The sequence below is a fragment of the Tinamus guttatus genome, unplaced genomic scaffold (genome assembly GCF_059628265.1).
Source record: "Tinamus guttatus ecotype Peru unplaced genomic scaffold, ASM5962826v1 Tinamus_guttatus_pri_ptg000497l, whole genome shotgun sequence".
NCBI classification, from domain to species: domain Eukaryota; kingdom Metazoa; phylum Chordata; class Aves; order Tinamiformes; family Tinamidae; genus Tinamus; species Tinamus guttatus.
The window spans coordinates 5,316,104-5,339,642 of NW_028289031.1; the positions used below are offsets into that span (position 1 = coordinate 5,316,104).

The 23,539-nt window shown below is 43.6% G+C and overlaps 1 protein-coding gene across 3 annotated transcripts; it reads left to right on the plus strand.

The window, feature by feature from the left end:
- Positions 1 to 1,630: 1,630 nt before the first annotated feature.
- LOC148592866 (Golgi-associated plant pathogenesis-related protein 1-like) lies at positions 1,631 to 23,488 on the plus strand. 3 transcript variants are annotated; one of them, XR_015913871.1, is made up of 3 exons: positions 1,631 to 1,700; positions 19,534 to 19,642; positions 23,302 to 23,440. XR_015913871.1 is itself a non-coding variant. In XM_088533376.1 (3 exons), exons 1-3 carry the CDS (start codon positions 9,016 to 9,018, stop codon positions 23,447 to 23,449), a joined length of 270 nt encoding a protein of 89 aa, XP_088389502.1. In that variant the 5' UTR covers positions 8,989 to 9,015; the 3' UTR covers positions 23,450 to 23,488. The 3 variants fall into 3 exon arrangements, 1 of the variants encoding a protein (XP_088389502.1); XM_088533376.1 differs by lacking the exon at positions 1,631 to 1,700 and adding an exon at positions 8,989 to 9,028 and having other exon boundaries at positions 23,302 to 23,488; XR_015913870.1 differs by lacking the exon at positions 1,631 to 1,700 and adding an exon at positions 13,247 to 13,494.
- Positions 23,489 to 23,539: the final 51 nt, after the last annotated feature.

The following is a 23,539-nucleotide window of genomic DNA, read 5'->3' on the forward strand; positions in this document are numbered from 1 at the left end:
GGGCGGGGGGCGGCCCCGGGCCAGCCGTTCTGTGGCGTTAGGGTTTGATGTCGCGTTCAGTGGCGGGAAGGGTGGCCCGGAGCTGCGGGGGGCAAGGGGCGGGCAGGGCGAGCGGCAACCGCGGGCTGAGCGAGAGCGCCACAGGGCTCGGGCTCGCCGCTGAGGAGTGGAACGGAACGCTGGTAGGAAATGAAATCCTTGCGGGGGCTCAGGGGAGCAGAAGGGCCTGGTGCAGAGAGCGGGTGAGGAGCTGCTGGGGAGGAGAGGGCGGAGGAGCGTCCTGGTGGGACAGTTAAACAGGGAAAGACACCGAGGGAGACTGCCCTTGAGCCTGCGAGTCTCCGGGGTGGGTCCGGGCGGTGCCTCCCTTGCTCTCCGGCGCAAAGCCCGAGGAGCAACTCAGATCCGTGAAAAGATCCAAGGAAAAGTAGAAACAGGGCGAGCATGTGCGATACTTTCAGGTAATATCCCCCATCCCAACTTTCAGCTGTTTTCAGCTCAGCCATTTCCTGAACTAAATGTGATTCCTGTGTGCTTAGTAATTTTCAGGAGCCGTATCTCAGCTACGAGTTTCATAATTCTCTGGAATCTGTGCCAATTTCTGGCACCTGTAGGGGAGCTCTTTTGCCAGAGCACCTCCTCCCGCGCCCTCTTGGTCTTTGGTGTGTTTTCAACCTGGTTCCCATAAGCTTCAGGTCTTACCCGCTCACTCTTGTAGCAGGGGACGCAGTCAACACCAGTTCCTATCTTTGTTCATCATTTTGTAGATGTCTATAATTTCTCTTTTCTGTGACCTGCTTCCTTGGCTGAAGAGGCCCAGTTTCATCATCTAGACTATGAAATAGCTTCATAATGCAAATCATTCCTGTTGCTTTTTTGTGTACCTTTTCTAATTACATTATATTCTTTTTTGATATACAGAAATGTCCGTGTAATTCAGTACACAAGCAAACTGGGCACATTTTACAAATTTTGCATGAAAAAACACTCTTTGCTTTCTTTATTTCTTCTCTGGTCAATACTGGTGCCAAAGTGCTTTTCACTGCTACTGCAAATCTAAGATAATGTTTTCATCATTATGCTGGCCTGTCATAATTGTATGTAACTGAGTCATGAGTAACTGCTCATATTCCCTTTCTGCCCCATTATTTGGTCCAAATTTTAAATTAATGGCTAAATGTATGGATGTAAAGTAAGTGCATTCAGTTAGCAGAGTGATGTTCTGATAAAGCAAAGGTTGCTGCTTGTATGAATCTGATATGAAAAACAGTAAGTTGCAGAGCAATGAAACAGAAGGTAAAACTGCAAATGCTGTGGAATGAATGGCCTGCTTGTGAGTGCTGAATGTGCATTTGTCATTGCTGCATTTACAGATGGCACTTGGAGCCCCATTTGAGGCCAGCATCTGGCCTAGTCATCTGAGTCCTATGTGTGTTTGTAGTTCACCCAGAGCATCATTAGAATTTTCCTATAAAACTATAAAGCAGAGGTCCTAAAGAAATCTTGTTCTGTTTTTATAGCAGATAAAACCATTCTCCAGGTTCTGCCCTATCTGCCTGCTCCATGGAGGTGAGAGGTAGCACTTGTAACATTGATAGAAACCCTCTTGTTTTGAGCGTCCTCAGATCCCTTTTTGTGCCAGAAGACCTTCCAAGATACCCTTTTGGAACCTGCTTTATAGTCTGGATTACTCTGGTCAGGTGAGTTTCGTGTGCTACAAGCAAAGCTTGGCAAAATTGGGACAGCGTGTTTTCAGATATTCAGATATTCTACCATCAATTTTTGCTCCATTTACCTTTTACAACAATGTGCAGTTTTCTAGTTTAGTTGATAGTCTGCTGGATCACTTTATGGTCCACTCACGATACTCGTGACTGTATTTGGTGCAGCTATTCCTATTAAAACTGTTGGTCGTTCGGGTCAGTTGTTAAGAGTTTCCAGGGAGAAGAGATTTGTTATATTTAAAATTGTGCACAAAATATTTCATATGCTTAGTGTGACTTACTAAGAAACTGCTTAGTAGCTTGTTGGAAAGAAGGCTGGGGGCTACACACAGCTCCTTAGTAGGATATGACAGTGATTAAATTTAACTCTAACCCTGAGAGCACCTGAAACAGGTCCAATTGTAGCTGGCTTATACCAGTTTATGGAATGAATTAATGATTCCTAACATTAACAGCTGGCATTTGCATTGGCTGAATGCATCACATCTTGAAAATAAAGAGCAGGCTTCTTCAACGCCTGCTAACAGCTGGAGAGCTCCATAGGCAGCAGCTGGGCAGCTGCTACTTAGTCGTTTACATTGCTGGGAACAGAAATGTTCTGTTGGGATGAACTCCAACGTGTTGCTGGGGTTGAGTCCTCATGACAAACACGGAGGCAGTGCAGAGTCCTGCCCATGCAGGTGTGGGGTATTGAGGAGCAGGGATCTCTGGAGATGGTGAACAAAGACCTTTATTTAGGGTTAAACACCACTTACATTGCTTCTGAGCCCGGAGCTGCCCCCGCCCTGCCCGGCAGCACACGGAGCCCCGCAACCCAACCAACCAATCAGCCAGGTGATCCCGCGCCAACCACGCGTGAGGCCGTCTAATGAGCTGCCTGGTCACGCGCTCTGCTGCTCAGCCCCAAATCAATGTCTCCACGCAGTCCATCAGCATGACGTTAACATTTTTCTTTAAGGCTGCGTCCAGTGCCGTGTTTATCATGGATCAAACCAAATGCAATACACATGGTAGGCATACTACTATTGGCTGTGGCTGTGTGGAAGGAGCTGGTACTTCTGCAGTTACTCCTACATAACAAGTCCGTAGAGGATGAGTCTGCTGATGGCTGTTGGAATTCCTCCTTGCAATCCTCTTCTTTGTCCACAGCCAGTGATGGTTTTATCCATCATGCTGGCACCCAATGGGCTTGTCCTGCAACGTGAATACAAGCATACCCTCATCCCCAGGTTATTAGAGGTACCGGGTCTTCCCACTTTTGCGTATGCAAATCCTTGTACATTACTTTTGCCTGTCCCTCACTTTGTGATCCCTTCAGATAATCAGGAGCCAGGGGTGAGTGGCAAACCTGGCTTCTCGGGACCCCCAATGAAAATGGAGTGGGAGCTTACTCGTGGAGCTACTGCGCCTCCCACCCCCGTGACTTCCAGGGACATGGCTTGCATTGGCCACACAGGCAGCCAGTCCTTTTGCGCAGTAATTGTTACATCCGCCCCACTGTCCATCAAACTCGCAATTGTGCACCTGGCCGCTCCAGCTATCAGCTGGGCAGGCCACATTGGTCTCCGTTTCGCTTGTATTTGGGTTAGCCAGTACACGTGGGCTACCAGATCTCTGGCATGCACCTCTTGTGGAGGACATGGTGCCAAGACTTGAGCTTATATTCCGTGCTTTTCCTGCAAAGGGATTAACAGAGGGGTTACCCAAACATCCAACCCTTCTGATCCCAGTACTAGAAATGGTCCCTCTTTTTGCTGTATGACCCACAAAGGAACCTTTTGGGGGCCAGCAGTGATTGACTTTACTGTCCGCTCTCCTTTGGCGGCCATTCCTACTTGAGGTTTACAGGACTTTCTCCGGTGGCGTGTATCACTTATGTCCTCGCGCAAGCACTCTCAGCGCTGCCCTTGCTGTTTCCCGGTTTTTGTGGTGGGAGCAGAGCCCAGCTGTCCCAATGGGTTGTGGAGTGGCGCTGGGCAGCATAGTGTCTTCCCTTTCCACAGTGAGGGCACATTCCCAGTGCCATGGGCGGTTTTCGACGCTGCAGGCATTTGCACTTAGAGTGGCCCATCTGGCTGCATGTAAAACAGGCCCCTGAGCCAATTGCCAGCTGCGACGTAGCAAGGGTCGCGTAGGCACTGGCAAGCATTTGCAATGGGTCGCCCGAGTTATCCTCCATCTCCTGACAGGCTTTAACCATATCAGTGATGGTTGGAGCGCCCCTGATTCTTTGCCGCACACCTCGGATCACCTCCTGACAGGCCTTGTTTGTATTCTTTTCAGCCAATTGTTCAAAAATCAATTGCCGGAGGCCTTCCCCAGTCACCTGTTTGTCCACCGACGCTTTGAGCCAGTTCAAGAATTTAACGTGCGATTGCCCCTTCTCCTGAGTCACCTTAGAGAAGGGCTCGAGGACTTTCAGGTCCCTTTCATCTGGGACGTTCACCAAAGCCTCGAGGAACACTTTGCATGATTGGACCAGCACAACAGGTGGGCAGTATTTGAGCTGTATTATAGTGGCCCTTTCCCAGTAACATCTCCGCGCTCACTCCCTGTATTGTTTGATTATGTATGTTATCGAGCGCCTTCATATTTGCTGCCTTACGCGCCTTTTGAAGCGCGACTGCCTGCTGTTCTGGGGTAAGGATCAGCCGTATCAGCATTTTAAAGTCATGAGAGACTAGCCAATTACCCTCTGAAGTCCCCCAAATTAGCGCTTGAATATACGGTGCCTTCAGCCCATACTCGGACACCTTCCTTCCATATTTCCTTAATTATATCATACTCTAGTGGTCTGTGCTGCAGGCCTGTATTTGTGTCAAGTAATACAGGATAAGCAGAGACCACGGACCCAGCAACCTTGCCCCCAGGTAGATCGCCCGCACGAAGTGCCTCCCACCACACTCTGACCCAGTGGTTCTCCATCCCTTCTCCTGAGGAACAGGATGCCGCTGAGCCTTGATCTACAGAGTCAGCTGCTATGACCCCCTTCAGATAATCAGGAGCGGGGTGGGGAGTGGAAACATGGCTCCCTCTGGCTCTCTACCTGGGGAGAGAAATCCTCGGGCTTCAGCATCACAGGTTTCCCGTCCCCGGGCAGTGGCGCCGTCACCTCGATCCTGGTGGCTGAGGTCCCTACATACTTCCTTAGAACCTCATAGACAATTTGCCAAGGTGTCAATGAGGAAGACACAGTCAGGTTCCTGCAAGTCATCCACAGCACTACTGTGCCAAACTATACCAGGCCCTGAGGTCGGACACCGTTGCCTCACTTAAAACATTACAATTGCCCAAACCCCATTCTAGAAGCTGGATCAGGTTCCCTGGCTGAACGTCCCTCGGTTTTCCAGACTTACCTAAAATACGCTGCCGAACCTGCAGTGCCCTTTCCTGCTCCTTAGTCATGGATCCTCCCATGGTCCTCGACAACTAGGCTCCACTTCCCAGTGGCTAGAGCTTGTGAGGCTCCCACTACCACATGGCTCTGAGCTTCGTCACCATTTAACGTTTGTGGCCATGTAGATGTTCTCCCCTGTCCATCCTGTCAAGCTTACCCCACCATGTGATCTTCCCCGATTGCCTGTCTCTGTCCATGTGCAGGCGCCATTTGTGGGGTATTGAGCAGCAGGGCTCTCCGGAGATGGTGAACAAAGGCCGTTATTTAGGGTTAAACAGCACTTACACCGCTCCCAACCCCGGAGCCGCCCCCGCGCTGTCCAGCAGCACGCGGAGCCCCACCACCCAACCAGCCGATCAGGCAGGTGATCCCACGCCAGCCACACGCAGGGCCACCCACAGAGCTGCCTGGTCACGCGCTGGCCGTTTGGCTGCAGCTCCCACCTCAGCTCAGCCCCCCATCGCTGAGGAGACGCTCCCATCGCCGGCCCCAGGCTGAGCCCGACATGCAGGTTCTCTTCACAGATGGAGATGGGGGCTTGGTTGTGTTCCCCAGACGAGGACACTGTAGCGCTACTTGTCGTTAAAGCAGGCAGTAAAATAATCCAGAGGGACAATAACCACTGGGATTTAGTTAGCTGATTTATTCACCTGTGCAAGCTGAATCACATTAACTGATGTGATTGTTATAGGAATTGGCTGATCAACTAGTAAGCAGAAATGAGCAGTCAGCACAACTAAATGAAGTCCACTGCTTGTCCCAGAAAAAGAAACAGAAATAAAAGCCAAAATAAAATGAAATCAAATTTTAAAATTGCTATAGCATTACTTCACCCTAAATATACAGGGGCCCCTCAGCCTTGCAAGGAATGAAAAATCTATCCTAGCATTTCTACAGCCTGGAAATAAATTATAAGGTGCTGCAAAGGAGCACCCTGACACCCTGAGTGTGCAGAGGACTCTCAGCCTCACAAGGTGTCACCTTAGCCCAGGGTGCCAGGTGGAGGGGAGGGGTGCTCACATGGTGCAACCAGAGGAGTTTATCAGGTGTCATTTCTGATCCCTGCTCAACTCATCAGTACTAGACTCTCTTTTATACCCTTAGAGAAGGAGTATGTGACTGTGTTATGGTTACTCTTATGAAGCACTTTTTCCAAAATCTTCAGGCATGATCTATGAGAGCATCTGCTTTTTTTTTGCACTGTCAGCATGATGGGTCTCGGTCTCTTATCAGCGTTCGGCAACGTGTCCATTTTGGTGCTGTTGCAGCCTTCAGCAAAGGGAGACCCACTGCCCCCCACATCCACAGGATTTCCCACTTCCCTATCTTCCTGCTGGGGACAGTGCCCATCGTTTCCCTTATCATGTCTCTGCCCTGTCTCAGAGTGCAATTCAGCAGTGTCATCATTAACTCTCTACTCACCCATCAGACACACACCTCTAGGAAGATATTGGATGACCTGGGGTTTTCCTGTTCAGCAAGGTAAAGTGAAGGGTGAAATGAGTTTGCTTTACTGGGAGAAATGGGAAGATAGGGTTGGAGGGGGCTTCTGTTTTCTAATCTGAATGGCACATATTCAGTTTGATACCAAAATTGATAGCATTACTGGTTAATACCCATTTTGTCATAGTATTTCTTTGTATAAAGGAATTATGGAATAATTAAATAAGCATGCACTTAGAGCTGCTGTAATATATTATCAAGCAAATGGGAAATCCTCTCTTCTTCCACTCGGGTTTCAGTCTGTTCAATATTACCTAAAAGTGGTAGAAGATTGTTAATGATTTATAACACCCAAATTTCCCTGGCTGTGGCTTTTATTTAATCAGATTCACTACTTTCAAAGAGATGACTACATTCTTAACTATCAGTGTGTAGACTTCCTCTAAACTGCTGTCTGACTAAATCAGCAGTATTTTCTAGTTTGGAAATTTCAATGACTAATGTTAAATTATTAAAACGAAAGCACAGCTTTCGCCTTCCTCTTTGTACCCAGACGTGAATTGCTTCCCACTTTCTGATAAGTCACTGCATTTACATTATACTGATCCTTTCCACTGATACTTTTATGTTTGAGTAGTAATTTTGATTTCCTTGTTTTACAATCAGCAAAAAATGCCAGTTCTTTCCTGTCCTACACTGGATTTGTTGGTTTTGAGAAACTCTCCAAGTTGTAATTGTACCTTGTCTTCCAAAAATCTTGCGGAAGTGGCTGTAGCTGGATGGTGGCACAGAGTATTCCCAAGTGGTGCTGTACCTCCCAGGGATGGCACAAGCCAGTATTTCAGGATCAACAGAGCATTTTTAGAGCACATAGACTGACACAGGGTTTGATCACTTGCACAACCAGAAGAAAGAGCTTCCTACTCCTCTAGAAGGGGCTCCGGGAGGTGCTGCCTCCAGCTCTCCATGTCGCCGCTTGGCAGCCGCTGCCGTTCTCATGGCAGGCAGGGTGGGCAGAGACTTCCTCCTTCACCTTCTCTGAACTTTTCTTCCTGTTCTGCTGCCTGGGTTATACCAGCCAAGAGGAGTGTCAGGCTGTTGCGAAAGTGAATTTGAGCTTGTGCCCTGTGGTTTCCCTTTGCAGGTGATGATCGGTTACCTCCACACCTCTTATGAGTAACCAGATCTGGTGCTAGATAATGGCACGCGCTTGGCCTGGGCTGCCAGCAAAGTAACCTCAGAAGCAATTTGTTGGCGAAGAGATGCTGTCTTCTCCACCTGCTCCTACTGCTATTTGTTTTTAAAAAATAATAATAAAACTCTTTCATTGCTCTTTTCATCATGGATCTCAGCCTCTAGAGGTAAAACATGGGTACTTAAAAGTTGCTTCCCTCGCCCCGTGTCCCTTGTGAGAACAGACAGCAGCTGCCTGGAGTGTGAATGTTTCAGGGTGACTTAAGTGAGAAGGAGGGACCTTCAGTCCCTAAGTCCTTCCCTTGGATAAAGTGATACATAGCATGGGTATATGCAAGGTAAGGGATGAGCCAGATGACTTGGTACAAAACCAAGTAGCACCTGGAATTTTTGAACGGTATTTAAAAAAAAAAATTGATTTTTTTTTGTGGTACTTATGGAAAAGAAGGAAGTAGGAGGCAAATAACTGAGTTGTTATTTGGAGAAATGCAGCACTTCTTAGGTTGAAAAAAAAATCAAGGCTGAGTATGAGTAACTTAATATTTCAGCTCACTTTGAGGTATTAGGTATAATGTGAAACAACTAGTGACAAAGCCTACAGTGTATTTGCACAGATAGAGTAAGGTGGGCACAGATCAAACTTTTCTTATGGAAAATAAATCATCAGGGCAGTTCCTGTCTAATCTGAAAAATTGTATGCTGCATTCCCATGCTTTCCATTCATATATTCTTCAGATTTTATTTTACCAAAATGATTTCTGTGAAGGCACGAAACATACTTCCACTTTAAAAGTACCACTTGTCTGTTTTACCTTTGCATACAGTAACTCAGTGAAACTTTAAAAAGCATTTAACTATATTAATGAGCCTTGTGGGTTGTGCCTGCTGTGGCAGCATGAATATTTGTCAACGGGATTTTTTTTTTTCCTCTCACAGCGCACTCTATCAGGAAATATTCACGATTACCAAACTATATCGGTATGTGAAACATATGGTGTTTTGGAGCTGCTTGGTTACTGTGGAGGATAAATAGCTGCTGACCCCAAACGGGATCTTTTCAAGAAAAAAAGAGAAGTGTCCCTCTGCCTTATAAGGCATGGGCAGGCTCGCTGGGCTCCTCCAAGGGGCGGTCACAGCTTCCTCCCGCCGAGCGCGGAGCGGCGGCCGCGGCAGAGGGCTCAAGCTGCGCTGGGATTCCCGCCGCTCATCCCCAGCGCTCGTCGGAGGCGGCATCAGGTGGCAATCCAAGACTTGGCCATGGGGAAATCAGGTGAGCAGGCACCTCGGTGCAGCCGGCTGCGTGTTCTTCCATGCCATTGCCTGGGTTTTGTGCTCCAAAAGCATTGCTGCAACGATAGCGGCTTTGCTGGAAGAAAGCTGCTTTCATTAGTGCGTGGTCTGAGCTGGGAGGAGCCTTCTGTATGACACAATGAAAGGCAATTGTTAGATAAAAAAGGGGGGAAAATCCCCCCAAAACCACAGAACATGGAAGAAAAGTAGCTGTATTTTATATACAGTTCATGCTTTGGATCTAATAAAAGCACTACTTTGCTGTATAAAGTCTGGCACTCAGAAAAATTGTAAACACTGCAGCTTTAAAAACATCACTAGCTGTCTATCAAAGCTTCCTAAGTTGCAGATGGCAATAAAATGCTCCTTCAAAACATAGAGATTAGCATTTTTATTGATTTTCTGTTTGGAAGGACTTAGATTTAACTGGTTACAGTTTAACTGAGTAGAGTCTTTGACTTTGCCGAGCTCAGGGGTTTCTGCAGAGCTGTGAGGGTTATTGTAAAGGCAAAGGATTCGCTCATCTCTGCTGAGTGTGGATTGCAGCCTGGCTCATTGCCCAGCTGTCACTCTTTGTCCCTGTACTGAGATCTCACATGCTACAAGTGTGCTAAGTGGAGGAAAACTCATCTAAAGTCCCTTAGAAGTCAGAGGCCCGAAGAAGGGAGCTCGTCACTGCAGCTCTTTTTGCCTCGGCCCTGTTTGACTTGTGAGTCGGATGGGCTGTCAGACAAAAGCAGGGATGTAGTCTGAAAACCTGTGCTCATCTACCACAGCTGTGGTGGGACTGGCTGGCAGCTTTTTATTCCTGTGGTTGGTATTTACAAGGCAATTTGGAGCCTGCTGGCATACTTATACATAAGCAGTATGTCTAGGACATGTTCTGTAGAATCTACTACTTGTTTCCACTTTAAAAAATGCAAGTATCTTACAGTGAAAACTGATGAAAATTTTGTTAGGGAACTCTTTAAGAGGTCTCAAATTGGGCTGGTTGTTGGTTTGTTTGCTTTTTTTTTTTTTTTTTAAATGGAGGTAACAGCATCCTATACATGTTCTGAGCCTTTCTGACAATGTCATTACTAAAGGGCTTCTCTTAAGAAAGCTTATGCTGAAACAGTATATAGCACTAGTGTAACACCCAAACCAGGCTGAGCACCACATAGCACCAGTCCAGGTCCTCTGCCTTGGAAACTGCAGATGTTTTCAAATGTTTTAGGCTTCAGTACATAACCTTACAGTAATTAAAATATCTGTAGTCACTCAAAAGTGTCAAGTTCATTATTTCCTTGATGGTAAAGGAATCCTTATTGGTATCTTTATTTATTGGATAAATCTAGCAGCTCTGTGTTGCATTAGCAGAGTTAGTTGGCCAGGAGAAGTGGAAATGTTTATATTGTGCCCCTCCTGATTCCAAATTGAATAAAATCTCGTCTTGCATTAATGTGTGTGCAGTCACAGTTCACAAGTTTCTCATACAGTCATAAGGCAGTGACTGTTTCACTGAACTGTTATATCCCACCCCCCACATTCATTGCTGAACATCAGCTGTTTGTTCCAAAATTAAAAGGAACACTTGAAATTCCTTTTGCTAGGGCTTAGCTATTTTTTGCTTATCCTCAGATAAGCAAAAATGTTACTGTACAAATAGAGATTGAGATCTAAGTGTATGCTTATTTTTTGTTGTTGTTGTTGCATGTATCTTGCTTTTTATATCAGTAGTTAACTGGGTTAAGGTGACTCTCTCTTAGCATTATGTGCTGGCTGACTATCTCTGGGGTGAATCATAAAACTGAAGCCCTTTCTGGACAATGTTTTTTTGACTCAATTCCATCTGCCATTTCCATTGCATTGAAACTTTAAACTGTTCTCCTAGGTCATTCCATGTTGTTTTCTTTCCAAGGGGCTGCTCTCGCCCATTCAGTGAGCACAACTTCCTTTACGTCCTGGGTAAAATTGCTCATCCTGCTAAAGGACGCAGAATGGGTGCAGCTGCAGGGAAATTTAGCCATGTGGGACCTGATGTCTCCACGACCTCCAAACAGCAGGCTCGCCCTCTCCTCTCTGCCATCAATAAAAAGGTGGATTACCTGAAGGTATGAAATTAAGGGCACCTTATAAATATCTTCAGAAAAGTTTCTTTAGCTTAGTATCTTCAGTCAACCTGTCTTGAGATATAAGTATCCCCAGACAAGCAAATCGGTTGTTTTAAATCTTCAGAGGCCTTTGAATGTGTTTGGATAAAAGCTCTCTAATAGCGTGTTGTTAACAGATGTTGGATTATATTTGAAGCAATGTTCTCCTCTCTGCTAGAGGTAGAAACTCAGCACTGCTTTTCCTTCACCTAACAAAACTGAATGTTTGACGAAATGGATACCTCTGACTCAGCTCTCCTGTGGAAGCTGCAGGCTGCTAGAACCAAATTAATAGCGAAACCACCTCCCCAGGGTTCAAAAAACGCCTCCTGGGAGGATAACTCTGGGAGATGGGCTTCCCATCCCGGCGCAGGTTCCCACCAGGATTGTCTTTTTGGGGTGGCGTTTGGATTAGCAGGTAGCGCAGACCCCGAAGCGGAGGGGCCGCCGAGCATCTTCTGGCAGGAAATGAGCGGCGTGGGCCGGGCCGGGCCCTGCGTCAGGGCCGCGGCACCTCCGCGCCGAGGGGCCGCCGCGAAGGCAGCTGTGCTGGGTGTGCGGGGCAGCAGCTGCGGCCTGCTCCGCTCCAGCACTCCCGCGGAGGGCTGGGATTGCAGCTGTGCCGAGGGCGCTGGAAAAGGCGGCCGAAAAAGGCTGCGGAAAGTCGCTCTGTGCTGGGGGAAGAGACCCCTCCTTCCCTCCCTCACTGAGAGGGAACCAAGCGGGGGCGATGGCAAGGGAGCTGCTCTGTGACTTCTGACTATCGGTATGCCAGATATGTATGCTAAACACATATGTATGCTATAGAGCGTGGTAAAGCACTCTGTCCAAGAAAGGCAAGAAAGGGATCAGTAATACTGGATACCCTCTTTGTGGGGTTTCTTTTCTGTTCTTTTTTTTTTTTTTGGCTGTGTGTGGGTGGGACTCGAGAGGAAGAGCTGGGAGTTACCCTCTGTGTTGCCAGTTGAGTCAATACTAAAATAAAGAAGGGCCAAGAAAAGCTCTCATGAAAAAGAAGAGACAGGAGCCAAAGTCAGAGCAGTTTTCCTTGCTGCTTGCTAATGTGCCTTGGAAGAATTTTTAACTTTAATGATGCATCTTGGAGCACCGTAAAAAGGACTGGAGTGTTTTTTGCACTGAACTCTATCTTCCATGAATGCACCATGTGAACTTGCGCTTTCGAATCTCACTGTGAGGCATCTGTAGCAGCTCCTAACAAAAGTTCAGAGCTACCAGAAACGAGGCCTGTTCATTTTCTGAAGATGCGTTACACTCCAGCTGCTAAAATGGCAGCACATTTTGTGTTGGCTGTTTTTACTGGTCCCGCAGTGAAGGAGGAAATGAATAACTAGTAGCAACAAAACATACGTGTGTGGTAACATTAGGGCATTTGCTGAACATATCATTAATGCCACTTACTGGCTGTGTCTCATAAAAATGAATTTGAGGTGTAACATGAAAAGTGGCTTTCAAAAATCAACTGAATCAATTCAATTAAAAAAAAAAAAAAAAAACCCTTCCCAGTTCTTCTGTGTGGAAGTTGCTAAATATGTACCTCAAGGACTGTAAATACAGAAAATCTGCCAGGAGGGCATCAGAGTTTGGCAAGCAATATTCTGGGCCTTGTTTTCACTTGTGTGCTGCACAACCACAGGTTTGGCAGGGGAGCAAGGGTGGATGGAAACGCAGACCTGTTACACAGCCACCGTCCTTTGCAAGTGCAGTGACTCCCCCATCATGTTGGACTAGTAGTGTTAACTCCTAATGCTCAAGGCTTGTAAACCAAACATCACGGGTCTCACAAAAAAGGGCTGTAATAGTACAGTTCCCAAGATATCTCTCTCTTCTGAATCCTCTAAGAAATCCTCTTTCTTAATCTAGTTAAGAATGGGAAAAAATAATACAGAAAATCATTGAAAACATTCAAGCCAAGGCCTTAGCTTTTTATCAATACAGCTGGTAGTTTCTGTCCCGTTTGGATTTTAATTTACTGTATTTTTTCTCTATGTGCAGGAAAAAGGAAATATGGGAAAGTGAATTTTCTAACTGAAGCTGCCGAGTTATTTGCGTATCTTTACAGACCAGAAGGACAGTTTAGATAGCTGCTTTGGTAAAGGGCACTCTGTTCTGCAAGAGATTAGGTGGAGCATATCGACATTGTGTTTTTACAGGCAGATGTAAGCAAATTCTGGCCAGTCTTTGAAGGTCTGAATAGGAACTATATCTGAATTGGGCTGTGTGGCCCTGCTGAGGTGGATGAGGTAAGGCCAAGCATGTGGCTAGTACTTCTGGTTCAGACTTGGCCCTTGTGCAAGTATGTGTGACCCTTTAAGAGACTATAAAAATACTCTGGGTGTTTTGAAGGAAGACAGTATGAACCTATCTAAGGTTACCATAAATAAGATTTAATGTTGACTGAACTGAAGTTACTAGACTGAATCTCAGCTTTGCATAGAAATCATGCTCTTCCTTGGCTGATATATTATGAAGCAGTGAGATAACTGTGTCCTGCCAAAGCCTTGCCATAGCATCATTGCAGTGGCAGGGTTTGGAAGCCAGCTTCTAATTTAGGCTGAGGGCTATCTCTGCATTTGTTTCCCTGTCACTAAACTGAAATGGGTTATGTCTGTTCATTAAGTCCCTATATCCTTTCATAAGTACAAATACAGGGATTAAGGGATTCATATTGTAATAGTACCCAGAGGTGGTACTTTTGAGAAAACTCTCATGAAAATTTGTGATAGGTGGATGTTAAGAAATTATTGAATATGTTTTTTGTTTATATCCTCTGTGCTTGCCAACTTTAAAGTTAACTCTTTGGTGGGTTTCTTTCTGTGACTCCCTGCCTTGTCTGGGCTCATGGAAAGGTGACTTTACATGCCTTTTATTAGGGATCAGAAGAGATGTGCACTGCAAATGCTGTATTTCCATGCTCCAGAGAGGTGAATAAATAAGCACTTTGAGCATGCTCCACTGGCTTGGATACCCTCCCACCTTGCTTTTGTGTCAAGGGTATTGGAGCTAATGAGATTAAAGCTAGTTCAGATTTGTCTACCCCTAGCACTAGCAGAACATAAATGGTAGAGGTACAAGATGGCAGGACGTGCACTAGAAGTGCCAGGCTCTTCAGTTTGCTGAGATTTCAGCTGGCACAAGTCAGCCATGGTGCTATATAAAATAAAATTCTTACTGGGTACCAACAAAGTTCGCTATTCCTGGCCTTAGAAACATTGCATTCACATCTCTAAGAGTGGTAGAATACATATCATCCAAAACTAAATCACCAGCAAAAATCACTCAACTTAGCAGATCCAAATGTATCTGGTGCCTTACAAAAGACTAGAGAGTTGTTCCTTGTGGAGAAGCATAGCCTCCTGCTGTAGACGTGCCCTCATATTGGCCTAAGGTAGAATCACAACCTAAGGGCAGAAGCACCAATTTGGTAGTAAGGAGGTCTGGGTTGGATGTTGCTCACTTGTGAATATAATTGCATCTTGTTTGTTCGTAAATTTAGTGTAATTAAAAACTTTCCACAGACCTGACATTGGGGAAGGAGGAGGAGAAGAAAAGGAAAAGATTGCTTCATATTCTCCTACAGAATGTGGTCATTTCTGACCCATTCATGCCACATGGGACTTCCTGTTTGGAAGCATGTGCTCTAGGAACTGTATGCTTGGCAGTTCAATTTAAGAGTTGAAGACCTTAGTAATGAGAGAGACTATTTAGCCTTTTAAACAAGTCATCAACTAACTCTTTAACTGTCTAGGGTTTTCCAGTCCTTAGTGGACTTAGTTAAAGCTTATTTAAAGCATTCAGCAATGCATTACGGCATTATTCCTTACACGAGACTGTCCCTGCATGTGTGGCTTGATTATAATCATTTAGCTGTCCCCTAAGGTAGAATAGCAGTAAAAAATAGTACTTTTTCCCATCTCTCATTTGCAAAGCGAGCCCTGGCTTCTCTAGATATAAGGCTGCGAGTGACTACTAGCCATGCACAATGACCACTCCTGCGCCTACCTGTGGGCAGGCTCATTGATCAGATTGTTTGGAGAGGAGAGGGGTTAGAAGCATTGGACTTCTCTCTTTCTTTTTTCTTTTTTTTTTTTTCCTTTTTTCTCTCCTTCCAAAGGAAAGTGAACTTGCTTTTGTCAGTGCTCAAGACTGTGCTAATGAGACTTGATTTTTCTTTCTTCCATTTTTTTTTCTATTCTTGTATCACAAAAGGCTCCACTTCCTCTCAGAGCAGTGCAGTTTCCAGTTCACCAGGTGTTCCTTTTTAATCAGGGAGCCAATTGCCTACAGTCAATAAAAGGCTTTAAGTGAGGAAGTAATAAACACTTTCTCTTATAACAAGAATAGAATTTGCAATCAAATAGTGACATGCCTAATGGCACTGAAATGTTATTACACCAACTGTCTTGTATTCTCATAAATATGCCTCAAATTGGGTATGAGGCAGAACTATGTATTATGCTATGTGGTGATATGATGATATGAAGTTACTAAGCTGCCTGTTTGGTGGAGAGGAAACCTCGACAATTGAATGAATATGGATTTTGTCCAACAGGTTCAATTAACTCAAACCTCTTACTATTGCAATGAAGCAAGTAGATAAACAAGTATGTATGAGAAGGTAAGACAAAAATGAATGAGGCAGGACATCAGAGAGCATTTTTCAAAGCTGGATTGAATTTGTGTAGAATTCTGCATGAGGTTCCTTTTTGTTGGCTGCGTTATATGTTAATTATCTGTTGAAGACTAAATAGGAAAATTTAGTGTGTATGGAGAGTGCAAAGTTGCTTGTGAAGATTAATCCATAAGCTGTAGGACAGAGACCACTGAGAAGACAAAAATGATACTTCTAGAAATTGCTGTTGTGTTCCTTTGAATAATTGGAGTAGATACTTAGCTACAAAAAAGTGCGATATTTCTAATAATCCAGAGTATGCCTGGCCTGGTTTTGTGGCTCCCAAGTGAACTCAGGGCTACCTGAATTTCTACTGTGTAGGTCTTGAGTGAAGAGGTTTCCTTTTTTTGCGGAATATGTCACTGTTACCTTTCCCCACGTGTCATCATTCAGCTCTGAAAGACCAATGCTATAGGACCAGCTGATAGCTGCAAATATGATGCAAAGCACCTAGTGCTATGGAAGGTGCGTTCAGATAATTCACTCAGTCAAGTTGAGCAAAGAAAAGAACAGAGAAGATGGGGCTTGGAGAAGAAGGGAATAGGAGCGTTTCATATGAAAAACATTGAATAGATTGGTTCAGCTTAGAGATAAGTGACAGAATGGAGAAACAGAATACTTTGTATAGTAAATCTCATGAGGGAAAGTCTGCCTGGTTGCCTCTGATCACTTTTCCATGGTCACTCAAGATTGATCAACAGAACCAGCGAAAGGCAGAAAACATAACTGCAAGGTGTGCTCTATACTACATCATAGCCTGGAAATTCAATGTCATGTACTGTCCATCTTAGTCGACATTCCACAAGAGCGAAAATGTGGATAATGAGAAACAAGCAACTGTATTAAATAGCTTTTTCTAAAATAAAATTTTTAAAAAGATATATAATGATTCATGCTCTGAAATAGCTTCTGACATTAGGAAATACTGTATTTTAGCAGCTTATGCAGTTTATGTAAAGTAAAAAAAAAAAAAAAAAAAAAAAAGTACATCTCCAAAGATGTTTGAGAAGTTGTTCACATCAGGGTGGGAGCTTGAAAAGTCCTGTTAGCTCTCACTTTTATTGCCTGGCTACTCAGTATATGGAACATGGATAAAATGGAAAAACTTAACATATCTTCCTAAACAAAGCTGAAGCGTATTTGGCAGTTTGGAGTCCCTCCCCACACATCAGCACAAGCAGAGAGTGAGAGAGGAGAGTAGCACATAAGCTTGAGTCATGGTAGATAAGAGTTTCTGTAGCAACCACCTTTGAGGAATGGAAGAAGGAGAATGGAGGGTCTCAAGGTACAGCAAAGCTGTCGGCCATGGCTTGAAGAAACGCTCAAGTCGTGTCCATGACTCTTTAGTCTTGGTAAGTCACAATCTAAATACAGAACTGGATTGGGATGGACTGACAGCTGAGAAAATCTGCATTTCGGTGCACTTTTAGCTTTTTTTCCAGAGTTGGATTTTTATTACTGTAATTGGAAACAAATAAGTTGAATAAACTTTCACCTTTGCAGGTCAGATTATTTATCTACTATTTCATGCTGAGCATATCAAATATCAGACCTAGGTTATGTCAGCCTAAGCTCTAAATTGGTCTTGTGCAGAAAAATGAAGCTTGTAGAAACTGCATCACGTGCTAATGTCTTGTATATCAGCTTCTTTGATTTGTAGGATGTCTTAAATTATCCCTGCTGTAGATGTAAAACCTCAGCACAATGAAGTTGAGCTACCAGTCTTGCTTTTCTCAGTAGCCTGTGACAAAAGGCTTGAAAGTAGGCGATGTTGCCCCATGATACAGGAGATGAGAGGTTTAAGACTTCTGGCCTAATAGAATCCGTGGGCTAGGAGCAATCATAGTAAGAACGATGTGACAGACTTTTTAGCAAAGGGTATATAGATTTTTGAGAAGCAAAGTGGAGGTCTGATGTGCAATTTATGTGCCTGTTATGACTCATTAAAATTGAAGGGAAAGGTGGGATGTGGAAAGGAAAACATAGGAGGAGAGAGCTGGTGGACAGATCTCTTATCACTCAAAATAACTCCTTCTGCTTAATTCCTAGGCACCTTATGCCAACAATTTGTACCTAAGGATCTAGCATGAAAGCATGTTGATTGAGAATGTCAGATCTATGTCTGCACTAATGCTTTTGTTCAGAAAAGATCAACCCAGATTCAAACTGCATCCAAAAGTTATGAAGCATAGAGATAAACAATAATAACTTCCTGTGTGTATTTGGATGTTGAACTTGCCCTAGGCTGACGTATTATCTGAAAGCTATTGGGAAATTAGAGGGAACTCTGAGAACAGCTTAAAGCATGACTGTGGGTTGGGTAATTACTTTTGGAAAAAGTTACAATAATGGTTTTTGCAAATGGGCAGCTGCACTGGGGGAAAACACATCATTAAAAATAACAGAATAGTATACACCTTATAAATTATTGATTATAGTTGTTAGAATCAATAGTATCGAAAAGAATTTGGAAAAGAAAGGTTAATAACAGGAAAAACTGTCTAGACATGAGGTCTATCAGGGCCGTGAAAGTATTTTAGAAGCAAAGTGATGGGAATCCTGGTAATTAGGATATTTGAAAATAGAGCTGGTAATTCATTATTAAATGTAGAAATCTGACCACTGTAAATGCAGAGTTGACATCTGAATATATCTTAGCCTGTTCAGAAGTTACAGCAGTACAGAAAAACTGAAAGGTGTCTTTCTGTTTTAAAGCTGTATCCATGCGTGTCTCTCCCCAAACACCCTCTTCAGATTACAAATATCTCTTAAAGCAGAAAACTCCATGGAGCATCTTCAGGGAAGATTTTTTTTTTTTTTTTCTTCTGTGGAGCTTGGGAAAGTTCTGCAAAGGTGTGATGAGTGGTAACACGAAGTTGCTGTCAGTGAATTACCTGTGGTTTGTCCCTGTGACTTGTCACTACTCCTCTGCCTTAGGCTACTTAAATTGCCAGGTTTGCTGAGGCACAAGTGTGAGCCCTTTTAAAGATTTGCAGTAAATTCAGAGTTCACATGTCTACCAAATACACAACTAGCACAGAAAAAAAAATCCTCCTCAGCAACTATTTCCTTTGCTGCCACTTGCTGCTTGTGACAGGTATATCTTGAAAGGAGGTGTATTTTGAGCTAAGAATTTGTGCTACATAGGTAATAAGAATGATGCATGTTTCAAAGTGTTTGGATACTTCTACACATTTTAGAATCTCAGTTTGCCTTAGACAGTGTCTTGATGAGTATAGACAATTCTTGTACAAAATGAAGATGACTTGCCTTTCTTCTAGTGCACCTTCCCAAAGAACCTAGTTTTAATTTATTCTGAAACTTCTTGGCAATGATCATGCAGTGCAAATTAATCTTAAAATGAAAATCAGTTATACTAACCTTTTATCTTAATCGGTTATACTAACCTTTGCTTCCTTGAGGAAGAGAATTACTCTTTTTTTCAACCTTTAATGGATCTATACTGCCCCATTTGAAGTGTCACTTAAAATTCTTGCATGGAAGGTATTTAATGGCACATTTCCTTCTACTCAGGAAAGTAATGGAAGTGGTGTGCTTCTGTTTTTCCACTAAACAGTCCAACCTGCACCAGCTTCACCCGGTATGCTTTTTCTCTTTTCAATGATGTCTTTATTTGACTTTATTTTTTTAATGTGATTTCAGCTTCCAAACAATTTGCTGAGGAGGTCTTGAAAGCGCACAATGACTACCGGAAGAAACATGGAGTCCCCCCATTAAAACTCTGCAAGAAGTTGAACAGAGGAGCACAACAGTGAGTTCAGTCCTTTCTTTTCTCTAACGAGATTTCTGTCATTTTTATGGTCTGACTGTGCATACTGGAGATATACTTGTGTTTTTTACATGCTAATACTCGATGAAGACTTTCTGTGTGGAGAGGCTTTATTCTCTTTCCATCCTCACCCATCTCCTCTTCTATCACCTAACACCAGTTGTTCATGTGTAAACTTGTCATCTCAATGGTGCAGATCTTCTTGCAACTTCTTCCAGATGTGGGCTACATCTGTCTACATTGATGTGCTTTCTCCTTTGCTGAGGAGATTTTCATAAAATACGCTTCACCACTACCTGGGTCATGTGGTGTATTGTCACCTGCAAGAGAGCCTTTGTAGCTGAAATAGTAGGAAAAGCAGCTTTTTCTCAGTGTGGGAAGTGATGACTGGTCTAAGCTCAGTAGAAGCAGGGGAAGTAACTTGAGGAAATCAAATTGTCTGTCTTCCTGCCCTCAGTGCAGAATCAGTACCCTTCTGTCCCTCTTGACATACTAGAACAGTCTTGCCTGTTTTCCAGTGCTAAAGTCTCCACAACTTCTGATCTGTTTAATGTATTGTGGAGCTATTCTTAGCTAGTTCTTATTGCTGTCTTATTTAAGTTTTTCTTACTGAAATTTGAGCCCATTATTTCCTGCCCTCTTTGCTGTGGCCAACAAAGAGATGAATTAGTTTCCCTTTACAGCAATGTTTTCAAAGATGTATTTGAAAAATCTATCATGATATTCTCTTCTTCAGGCTGAAGAAGAACTCATAAAACAAAGGAAATGTGATGGAGAAAATGCTCATTAAATTATTCAGAAATCAAATGTCTTCCCAGCTCATTATAGCTAGCTAGTGGCCAGCCTCATCCCTGCAGATACAATACTGGTTGCAGAGCTTGATTTACTGTCTCAGCGTGGTGCTCTCTGCTGCATGGATGCATCTCCCTCATTCCTAGATCGGAAATCTCTAGCAAATACTGTCCTGTCCAACACACTGTACATGGTGTGTTGACTTGTCCTTTGGTAGCAGGCAGATTCTTCCTCTGTCCTTTCCCGTCGCCCCCACACATGCACATTCTTTTGAGACACAGGATAACTGGATACAGTATTCTGGGAGATGGAATGACAATGACTCATCCGCATGCCTTTGTAATCTGGGTTTTTCTTTCTTATTCTTCAAGGGTTTGTTTTGTATCTATTTTTCTTTCACTTGCTGCCTCACAGCAAGAAAGAGATTTCATTGCCTGGTCAATGGCACTTGTGTCTTCAAAGTGGTTACAGTTGGTTTAAACAAAACAGTTTGTGTGAATAGTTCAGATTAGCCTATCAAATGTACATTGCTCCACACTTATCTCTGAATTTGCTATTGCCCTTGCTGGGTATTTTTAGGTCCTTCTGAAATTCCTCACAGTCTTCTCTGGTCCCAGCTGAGCCTCCTCACTGTGAACCATAACAGCAGGAAACCTGTGTTTAGTTGCTAGGTTAGTGACTTAACTGCTAAGAGACTTGTTCAGAGACTGGTGGAACTGGCAGATAACAGGAGCCAGAAATGACTGAATAGAAGACATCAAATATAAGAAATGATATATTTCAAGACAGATTTTTCACAATCTAAATTTATGAAAGAGCTCCACCTTTTATTTGGGTGTATCTGGTATCCTTAATGCAAATGTTCTGTGCTCTGTGACTTAAAGTAAGGGTAGCAGTCATCTGTAACTTCTCGTATTTGCTGTACTTCTCTGTCCATGTTGAAAATGGTCTGTTTCCTACTATTTTTTGTCTCAAAAACTGAGACAGATTAGATGATTTGACTATTGGCTCCCTACTTTAGGGTGAGGTGAGTCACCTTCCATAGATACTTGTTTATCTCCAAAGGCCTCAGATTCAGACATCAAACTTTCGGATGCCTGACCTAGAGCAAATTAATCATATCCTTTGCCTCAAATGCTTGGCAACTTTGTCCACATGCTATATTTACTTTGTTCCAGGCTTGCCTTTTGCTTTGAATGTGTGAATCTCTGCAGAGAAACATCTCAGAATTGCAGCATTATAGGGCATGAGGGGATTATCTAGTTCAGGATCTAGCAGACTAACAACTGAGAGGCTTTCATTATTTCTAAACAAAACAATTTTGCTGCAGGCTCACCAAAATGCTCTCCTCTTCTTAGTGAGGGGACAGGAACAGGGCAAAAGGAAATTAGAACCTAATAGCTAGAATGCTGACTCAGGCCATAGTGTCCCCCTAGACCAATATCCTGTCTCTGGCAGGTGCCAGGAGGGAAGATAAGAAGTAACAGAACAGAGCAAATGTACTGGTCCTTCCCCCATTATTTCCTCCTGGAAATTGCTGCTTATGGATTTCCTAAGCATCAGGCTACATCTTCATTGTATTTAATACACCCTTATGACTTTTACCCCCTATAAATTTGTCCATTTTTTTTTCAAAGCCACATATGCTTTGGTGGCCACATCATCCTGTGTGATGAGTTCCAGTAAGTGGTTAATGTGTGAAAAAGGACACTGCCATAGTTGATTTTAAATCTACTATGTAATGGTTATATGTGTTGACTCCTTTTTTTCTTTTGCTGTGAGAAACAGCAAATGGTCATTCCACTTTCACTGTCTTTGTGCTGAAGCCTTTCCAGTTTTGAATAAGAGAATTATTACGTTTTACACAGGATGTTTTTGTTAATCCTGTTGTGCAAAGTATTTTTTGTTTTACTACACTCTTGTACATGTTACCTTCTATAAAACAGTGCTGTGTATCCTTTTGTAAGTATACACAATTATTACCTGAGATTTTCCATCTGGTCCCCTTCTCTTCAATACTACTGTCCTTCTCTCAGTACTGCTGCTTGGCATATTCTTCTCAGTTTTATATTTGGGAGTTTTTTTGAGTTGTTTTTTTCATTTTCATTTTCAAATGTAAGCTTCTTTTTTTTTTTTTTAAAAAAAAAAAAACACTTGCTTTGATTGAATCCCTGCATCAGTCTATTTATCAGGAACATCTAAGTTTATGCCTCGCAGTGCTTGCAGCAAGTCTGTGCTTATCAGCCAGAACTGTCTTAAGTGCACCTTTTATTCTGCTGGATATGTCACTGCAGAGGTCAGGATAGGCTGCTGCAAATGTATCCTGGAATTGCCCTTCTGGTTTGACAGCAAATCATTGACCTAACCTGGTTGGGAGGGTTTGGTTTCTGCTCTTTCCCGAGTTTATGAAGCCTTCACCTGTATTCTCGTTTAAGTCGTATCATCTCTTTGCAAGTGACTCCCATGCAGTGCCCTAGAAACATGAGGAGCTGGCACTTGTAGCAACTCCTGCAGGTGCTTCGATTTATCTACCTGCTGCAGCTGAGGGTACCCTGGGGGTTTCTCAAATGTGGGCAGAAAATGGTGAAGGGTTCTGGACATGGCTTCTTCCAGACCCTGCTCCATAGTGAGACAAGCCCTTATGCAGGATGGAGAAAATGCCTGGACCTCTAGACCTTCTCTTTTCCTGACTCCTAGATCAAAGCATCTTGGCCTCAGGGATTTGGAACTGAGTTACTTAGCTTAAATACTCCTCTTAATATCATTCTTGGTTTGCGTTCCTTCCTCTTCCACCTCTCATCCTGCTTCTGGCTGTGGTCAGTGACATAATGTGTGGATTCCTTTGCTAGGTATGCAGAAGAACTGGCTACCACAAGGGTCCTCAAACACAGCTCTGAGTCTGCTAATGGAAAATGTGGAGAAAACCTAGCTTGGGCATCCTATGATCAACCAGGTAAACTTTATTCATTTGCTGTCTTGCAGACATTAGATAAATGATGTATTTTAAGTACTTTGGTCTCAGAGCATGAACACTGATTGGATGTCTTGGCTGTGAAAGCACCAGCATTTTCCCTGCTCTGAAAATCC